At 54.1% G+C, this 8,513-nt stretch overlaps 1 protein-coding gene across 4 annotated transcripts; it reads right to left on the bottom strand.

Annotated features, from left to right (window-relative positions):
• Positions 1–7: 7 nt before the first annotated feature.
• TMEM106C (transmembrane protein 106C) lies at positions 8–5,756 on the bottom strand. Of its 4 annotated transcripts, none has more exons than XM_053967668.1 (9): positions 5,675–5,756; positions 4,983–5,205; positions 4,796–4,859; positions 4,272–4,431; positions 4,049–4,189; positions 3,856–3,905; positions 3,555–3,608; positions 3,094–3,220; positions 8–300 (listed from the first exon to the last, which is right to left on the bottom strand). In XM_053967668.1, the coding sequence occupies exons 2-8, from the start codon at positions 5,173–5,175 to the stop codon at positions 3,127–3,129; spliced, it is 756 nt and encodes a 251-aa protein (XP_053823643.1). In that variant the 5' UTR covers positions 5,176–5,205; positions 5,675–5,756; the 3' UTR covers positions 8–300; positions 3,094–3,126. The 4 variants fall into 4 exon arrangements, with proteins under 4 accessions (XP_053823643.1, XP_053823644.1, XP_053823641.1 ...); XM_053967669.1 differs by lacking the exon at positions 8–300 and adding an exon at positions 2,276–2,834; XM_053967666.1 differs by lacking the exon at positions 8–300 and having other exon boundaries at positions 2,276–3,220.
• Between the last annotated feature and the right edge of the window lie 2,757 nt (positions 5,757–8,513).

Raw genomic sequence — 8,513 nt, 5'->3', positions numbered from 1 at the left:
TTGTCGGTTTGGTTTTTTTGGTTGTTTTTTTTTTTTTTTTTAAAAAAAAAAAAAAAAAAAAAGCCCGGCCCGATTCCTTAAAAAAGGAAAAAAAAAAAAAAATCCACAAAAAAGCGGGATCCACCCCAAAAAGGAGCTGAGAAGTTCTGCACTGAAAGGGCTCACCCCGAATCAGGGAGCAACCACCTCATCCCAACACCAGAATCAAAGGAAAAACCCGTTAATATTTATTTATTCTCTTCCTGGAAGACCTGTTTTTGAGGTCAGGTGGAGGTGGGAATGTCAGTGATCCCTTTTGCCCTGAAAAAAAAAATGGGATTTCACCAATCCAGGTATCAAAAATCCCCTCCTCACCCCTAATTTTCCCCTTTCCCCCCCCCCAAGCAGGAGTGTTCATGTATAATATGAGTTTTAAAACACACAAAAAAAATCAAAAAATGGTGCTATTCTTGTAAAACAAGTCTGTATTTTTTAACATCTGTTGGTATAAAATGAAAAAAAAACTAAAAAAAAAAAACTTTTGGTCAAAAGTAAAAGTTGAGTTCAGTGTCTTTATTTTTGGGTGCATTTGCAGTAATTCAAATATTTCCTCCCCATTTCAACCACTATAAAGTTCTTTAGGTTGGGAAAAAAATCCCATTGAAATCCTCATTTTGGGTTAAAACTGCACGTTTTTTGGGTTGGGATGTTTCAAACTAAGGGGGAAGAGGGGGGCGAAATTCCCCAAAAAAAGCCAAAAAAAAAAAAATGAAAGTGAAAAATTTTGAAGTAGAAACTCTTGGAAAAGCAGGAGGAATTGTGGAATTCTTGTCCCATAATTAGGACTGGGACAATCCTGGTGTCACCAGGGCAATGGTCTGTCCCCTCCTCCCCACAAATTTTTATTCTGATTTTTACCTGCAAAAAAAAAAAAAAACCACCTCCATTTTGGGCTGTCTTGCAGCACTGGAAGTAGGAGACTCCCCTCTTGCTGTGCCACAAAAAAATCCCACATGGAAATTCCTCTCCTCACCAGGCTGGTCATTACAGGCAAAAAAAAAAAAAAAAAAAAAAAAAACCAAGTCAGAAATGGGATTTTTTAAATGATCTTGACAAAAATCAGCCCAGTGACCCCGAAGAGCCCCAAACCTGCTCAGATCTCTCCTGCAAGAGGCCCCAGGCAGCTCCTGGGTGAGGAATTCCAGAGTTTCATCCCAATTCTTTTGGGTCAAAACTTCTCTTTTTGCCTCTGTGGATGGCAAAGCTTCGCTTGGAGAAATTATAACTTGAAAAGATTTTTTTTTTTTTTTTCAAAACAGCTTTTTAAAAAAAGCCATTTTGGGGCAGGATTTGAGTTTTAAACCCTCTCAGCTTCAAGTACTGCAGCTGCCAGTTGTGGCCAAGCACCAAAACATTGGCAGGGGAAATTCATTAAGAGGGATTGGGGGATTAAAGAGGATTTTCCACCCAAAATTGCACTTTAAGACGCTCTCCTAATGATGGGGGCTCTGCACCAAGGGTTTGGGGTCAAATCTTTCCCCTCCTGGAGCAGCCAAGCAGCAAATTCGGGGGTCCCTCCTGGGGGCAGCCCCCTCAAAAACCCTCCAGGATCCTTGGAAAAGTGGGAATGGGGCTGGGAGTAAAGAGGGGGAAAGGGAATGTGGGGAGACCCCCAGAAAATCAGGATTAAACCCAGCCAGGAGGGGAAGAAAATGGAGAAAAAGCAAAGTTTGGGATTTCTTCCTTTTCCTCAAAAAAAAAAAAAAAAAAAAAGAAGGAAAACTCAGTGGGAATTGGTCACCAGGGAAGGAGGTTGGGATTGGGATTCTGGGCACTGGGCCCAGCTGGGAATGGGAATCTGGTCGAGTTTTCCCCCCTCATTTTCCCACAAAAAATCCTGGGAAGGGCTGGGAAAAATGGGATTTTCCAGTCTGGAGAAGGGAAGGCTCCAGGGTGACCTTTCAGGAGAGCTGGGGACAGATTTGGGATAAAGGACAGAGGGACAGGACATGGGGAGTGGCTTCCCACTGGGATCTGGAGGTTTGGGTGGGATTTTGGGAAGGAATTCATCCCTGTGAGGGCAGGGAGGCCCCGGGATGGAATTCCCAGAGGATTCCCTATCCCTGAGGATGAGTTTTAGCATCCTCAACCCATTCTGGGATTCTATGGAAATCCATCAGCAAAACAGGGGTTTTTGGGCAAAAAAAAACACCACAGGAGCAATCCCAGCAGAGCACTGGGATTTAGGACAAATCCAGAGCTTTTCTTTAGGAAAAAAAATAAAGGACAGTGCATGGAAAGATCCAAATCAGGTTTAATGAAGAATTCAGCCCTACACACGCTGCAGGGGCAGGAATGTCCTGCTGGAAAAGGGAGCAAAGTGTGGATTTTGTGCCACTGTCACCCAAAAATCCAGTAATTTTTCCACTGAGGAAGGATCCTCTCACATGTAGCTGTGTCTGGCTCCCGAATCCCACGGGAAATGAGGGCTGAAATTCCAGAAAAAAAACTCCCAAAAAGGGGCAAAATGCCAAAGGGCTGCGGGGGCCGAGCTGGCAGCTGGGTTTTGCTCGGGATAGCGGCTGGCAGGAATGTCCAGCTCCCGGCAGGGAGGCCTTGGAATCCCAGCCTCCCACAGAACCCCCTCCAATCCCTGCTGCTTTGGGAAGTGGAGCACAAAAAGCAGCAAATTCCCGGATTTCAAGCCCCAGGGAAGAGCCTCTGCATGCCAAAGGGGTCGGAGCCACAGGGGAAAAATGAGGAAGAAGTTCATTCCAAAGATTTGGGTTCCTTTGCCTCCTTCCAGGGTGTTACAGGGGCTCATTCGGGGTGGGAACTGTCCCTCTTTTGAGGTCCTGAGGTGCAGAAAAATAAACTCATTTCCCGTGGGGGAAAAAAATAAATACATTTACTCTCAGAAATTAAATCCATTTAACCCGAAACGCCCTGACGGCGCCAAGCTCCCAGAACAGGTGCGAACCACCGAAAACCTCTGGGATTTCAGCCCTTAATTCAGGAGGGAAAGTTCCAGATTCCTCCACAAAAAAAACAGAAGGGAAGGAGCACCCCAAAGGGCCCCGGAGCTGCCAGGTTTGTCCCTGCAGAGCCACTCACTCCTCTGCTGCTGGTTCAGGTGCCTCAGTGGCCTCAGGCCGTGGAGTTGGAGCTGCAGTCCAGGTAGTGGAAGGTCTCCAGGGCGCTCTGGGCGCTGTGCCCGATGTAGGACAGCTTCACCGAGGTCCTGGCAGGGCAAAGGGACAAGGCAGCAGGGTTGGATTCATCACATCCTCTTTTCCTCAAAAAACCAAACCCAAGTTCCTGTGGGTTTTGGTGAAACGTGGGAATTGCAGCCTCTGGAGGGAGCTGCGTGCTCCACCCCGTATTTACCCCCCTGGGCTGGATTAAAACCTGACCCTGAGGTGGATTTTGGGGGAATCTGGGGAAAAATCCGAGCAGGATTTTCTCCCTGGAGCCCAAATCCGTGGCTGGAATCCCCTTGGGATTCAGGAACCACAGAACAGAATCTTCAAGGAGGGAAAAGAGCTCCAAGAACCCAAAGCAGGGGCAGCACCCACCTCATGAGGATCACGATGTTGTGGACCTTCACCTTGGGCAAAGTGCAGAAAAAGCTGGAAAAGATCAAGGAAATTGGTCAGCAAGTGAGAACCTTGAGGAATTTCGGGGTTTTTGGCAGCTCCTGCTGGTATTTTTCACTTTGGTGTTAACAAAACCATCTCACAGCACCTTGAGAAAATTCCTGGCCAAGGAACTGAGCAGGAAAAGGGAGTGATTTCCAGATTAATTTCCCAAATTTTAATCAAAGCAGCTCCAACCCTCTCCCTCCCCAGGTATCTCCAAGGAGCAGTAAATCCTTACTACACATAGGACAGGGATCCACCCAGCTCTGCCTTCACGGTGAAATTCACCTGCAACAGAGCGGAAAAATCAGATTTCAGTGCAGCTCCATCACCCTTCAACCCCATTTTTGAGGGAGTGGAAAGAGCAAGAGCAGCTGTGGCCCCTGGATACTGCAATGGCGAGGTGCAGTCGCAGAAATCCCCGTCAGTACCAGTTTGTCCCTCAGGGGCTGGATGCTGGAGACGTTGGTGAGCTGCTGGCTGCCCACCACGGTGTTCATGTACTGCACCTGGCTGCTCAGGCTGCTCACTGCCACCGAGTAGAAGTTGGAATTCCTGATCCTCAGAGTGGCCTGGAGGGGGACAAAAAACAACCCTGACCTCGCTGGCTCGTTCCCCTGGTGATTTCTTTTCCCAAATCCACGGGAACTTTACCGTGATGGCCAGGAGGACAGCGGAGTTTTTCCTGTCAAACCACACCTGGACCACTTTGATGCCATCATCGTCCACCAGCACCGAGTGGGGGAACAGGAAGAAAACCCCCAGGCCAGACAGCAGCAGGCAGAGCAGCACTGAGAGCAGCACATAGAGTTTCCTGGGGAAAAAAAAAAAAAAAAAGGCAAAAAAATTAAATTCTTCACCTCCTCTGCTAGATTCAGATCCTAAAAAACCCCACCCCCCGTTTGGTTTCCTTGGAAGAGGCACCCAAGAGCTGCTGTCACATTTTTAATATCAAAATGGCTCAAAGTCCTCCCTTTCCACATTTGGGGTTGGGTACTGAGCAACCAAAGCAGCATTTTGGGGTCTTTTTGCAGTTGCTCCCAAAACTCCAGTGAGGGGATGGAAGGTGGGAGTGGGATCATGGTGCCCATGGTAGAAATATTTTAAATCACACTTTAAATCCTATTTTTTTGGGGGTGAAAACAGCCCCTGAAGCGATAAAAGAACACCTCCCTTACGTTCTCTGAGGACGAAGCCTTTGGTCGCTGTAGGGGATCAGAGCCACCAACTCGTTCACCTGCTCTGGGAAGCAAAATGGGAATAACACATTAAAAAGTGGCTTCTTTTTTGTTTGTTTGTTTGTTTGGGTTTTTTTGCTGTTCAGAGCTGGGTTTTGGGGTGTTTACGCCGCAGAGGAGCAGCCACCTGTGGGGATGCAGCCGGTGCCTTGGCAGGTGGGACAGGTGACGCTGTCCTGGCCCGTGAATTCCATGTAGGGAATCTTGGCCACGTCCTCCACGGGCTCCTGCCTGACCAACAAACCCTCATCCTCCTCATCCTCGGCCTTCCTCCGGCTCGGGGCAGCGCTGGCGGCGGACAGGGAACGCACAGAGCCCATGGAGGCGGCCGATGGGGACGGCGGCGTCACCTGCGAGAGGCGGCAGCAGCAGCTCAGGGCTCCTGAAGGGGTTCTAAAGCCATTCCTAAGCTACAGTGCCCCTCGCAGGGGTCCCAAAGCCAGCAGAAATTGTCCCCGACTACAAGGGGCTTCCTTGGAGAAAGGGACCACCTTGATGGGCTGCACTTCCAGCCGCCCAAAACCCAGCCCGCCGCAGGGCACCCCCTCCTCCCCTGAGAGAGCATCTCCTCAGGCAGCCCCCAGCCCAAGAAACAGGCCCGGGGCTCGTCCACGTCCCCTCAGGAGCACCCCGGAGCCCCTGAGACCCCACCAGAGGGACAGCCCCGCTATGGACTCCCTCTATCCTCAAGGTCCCCCTCCCTCAAGAACCCCCCCTTTGAAGACCCCCCCTCTCTCAGAGAGCCCCTCCCGCGGGAAGTTCCCCTCCACAGGCTCCCACCCTGGGGAGCCGCTCCCTCACACGCGCCCCCTCACAGACCCCTTCCCTCAGCGCTCTCCGCCAGGGGGCGCCCCGCTCCCGCCGCGGCCGCGGCCCCGCCCCCGCTCCCGCGCGCAGCCGCCGTCGCTATGGCAACCGCGCGAGCCGGAGGTGGGCGGGACCCCGACGTGACCCCGCCCGTTCCTCATCATATGGGATGGGCGGGGTTAGTCAGACCACACACATAGGGCGGGGTATACGTCACAAGGGAGGGCGGGGTTTATCGAGCCACGCCCCGTTGTTTCACCCAAAGCGCACGCGCCAATTGTCAGGGGTGGGGTGCAGTTGCCACACCCTTAATTTGCATGTGACGGGCGTGGTCGCAGTCGCGCACGCGCAGAAGCAACGCGTGGTTCCGGTTGGGTGGGGCGGGGCGGGGCGGGGCGTGACGTAATTCGCGCGTGCGCGCAGCGGGTGAGTCCCGTCCGGAGCGCGCATGCGCGGTGGTGGTGGGGTCTGGAACCAGTATGGAGCTCACAAACCCCAGTTTGGACATCCCTGTCCCAGTATGAGCCCCACCACACCAGTACAGACCCGTGCCACACCAGTGTGGGAGCCCGGAGCGGGCCCACACCGGTACGGAGCGGGCCCGAGCAGCCTGAGCCCACCTGTCCCGGGAACAGCCCGAGCCCACCTGTCCCGGTACGGAGCGGTCCCGAGCAGCCCGAGCCCACCTGTCCCGGGAACAGCCTGAGCTCACCTGTCCCTGTCCTGAACAGTCTGAGCTCACCTGTCCGGGGAACAGCCTGAGCCCACCTGTCCCGGGAACAGCCCGAGCCCACCTGTCCCGGTTCAGTCTGAGCCCACCTGTCCCGGGAACAGCCCGAGCCCACCTGTCCCGGTTCAGTCTGAGCCCACCTGTCCCGGGAACAGCCCGAGCCCACCTGTCCCGGTATGGAGCGGTCCCGAGCAGCCCGAGCCCACCTGTCCCGGTTCAGTCTGAGCCCACCTGTCCCGGGAACAGCCCGAGCCCACCTGTCCCGGTTCAGTCTGAGCCCACCTGTCCCGGGAACAGCCTGAGCCCACCTGTCCGGGGAACAGCCTGAGCCCACCTGTCCCTGTCCTGAACAGCCTGAGCCCACCTGTCCCGGTACGGAGCGGTCCCGAGCAGCCCGAGCCCACCTGCCCCGGTTCAGTCTGAGCCCACCTGTCCCGGTTCAGTCTGAGCTCACCTGTCCCGGTCCCGAGCAGCCCGAGCCCACCTGTCCCGGTACGGAGCGGTCCCGAGCAGCCCGAGCCCACCTGTCCCAGCCCAGCATCACCTGCAGCACCTCTCAGCTTCTGGGGAAATGCCCCCCGGCCATTCCCTCCCACCTCCCCCCCGGGTCCGTTTTCCTTCGATAAATTCCCTCCCGCGGGACTTTTCCCCACCACACCCGAGAGAAAACCGACGGAAAACGAAATCCCTCCCTCTCCCAGTCACCCAGACTATCAAAATAAAATTCACGGCAAAATTAAAATATTTTGTGAGCTGCAGAGGCCGCGGGAGACGTATCCCATGGAAATTTTATGGATCATTTCTTCTGTCCTTCCCAGGAGCGAAATTTCAGGCGGGGGGAGAATTCCCGGCTCTCCTGCCTTCCCCCGGCTCCTTCCTGCGCTTTCCCGGGGGCTGTGGCATGAAGGGCTGGAAAAGGAGAAGGGAGAGAGATTGGGAAAGGAGAAATCCCTGCCAGTCCCTTGGGATGCCCTGCGGGATCAGCTGGACCCCGCAGAGAATTCCCAGAGCAGGGAAAGAACCGCAAATTCCCCCCGCAGCCTCCCCTCGGCTCCTGTCGCGTCCTGGGTGGGATCCCGGTTTTTTTTATCAGGTTTTTTCTGCCCCCAAACCCAGCGGGAATGGGAGGAAGGGGGAAAAGCCCCTTTTCCAGCCACCGGGCGGGATTGTGGAAGCGCTTCCCGGGAAATCTCCGCTCTCCCGGGATGGGGCGAGTCCGGACCCATCCCCGGAGGAGCCCTGGGATGAGGGAGCGCTGCTCCAAGGACAGGGAAATATCCGACCGGGGCTTTCCCCCTCTTTTCCGTGTGTCCCTCAGGGATTTCTGAGCCCTGGAAGGGGATCGTGGAATCGCAGGATTTTTTGGGAGGGTCCTTCGAGCTCATCCAGCCCCGTTTATCCCACACGTGCCGCCCTCCCAGGTGGCTCCAAGCCCCGTGCAGGGACAATTTCGGGGGTGGCGATGACGATCCTTAAGGTCCCTTCCAAGCCCAAACCATTCCATGAAGATCTGGGGATCCCAGTTCCTGCCCCTCCACATCCCCGGCCCATCCTCCTCCTCTCCCAGCCCCGCCGATCCCTTTTTCCAGGCTGGAGCAGCACAAAAAGCGCGGCTCCCGCTCACAGCTCTTGGAATTTCCAGGCAGGGATGAAATTCCGTGCAGGAATTAAATCCTCCCGAATCCTGCACATGCCGGGATGCGGAGCAGAGCCGGGATTTGGCCCCCAAGCCCTCGTGCCGGGTGGATCGAGGGCAGAAAAGCAGCAGGAAATCAGGAGAGAGGGAGGGAATTCGAACAAACCCTCCTGGGCCACAGATTTTCCCCAGAGCTCGGGGGGCACAAATTCCCGGTGGGAAAAAGGTAAAAACCTGTATGGAAAATGCGTCACGGCCGTGTCAGTGGGGAAAAGCCCTGGGAGATTTTGGGGCATTTCTTTGGTATGGAAAGGGCTGAGATCCCAAAAGCACCGGGATGGGGATGAGCAGCTTCCACCACTCCCCACCCTCCCGAAATCCCTCCGCGCCACGAAACTGCCTCTGATGAGCTCCCATTTCTTCCCAGACGTTGTTTTCCCCTCCTCGGCCTCATTAAATCAATTTAAAGGCGATTTCGAAGCGTT

The sequence above is a fragment of the Vidua chalybeata genome, chromosome 30 (genome assembly GCF_026979565.1).
Source record: "Vidua chalybeata isolate OUT-0048 chromosome 30, bVidCha1 merged haplotype, whole genome shotgun sequence".
Lineage (NCBI taxonomy): Eukaryota > Metazoa > Chordata > Aves > Passeriformes > Viduidae > Vidua > Vidua chalybeata.
This window is presented reverse-complemented; position numbering and strand designations above follow the sequence as displayed.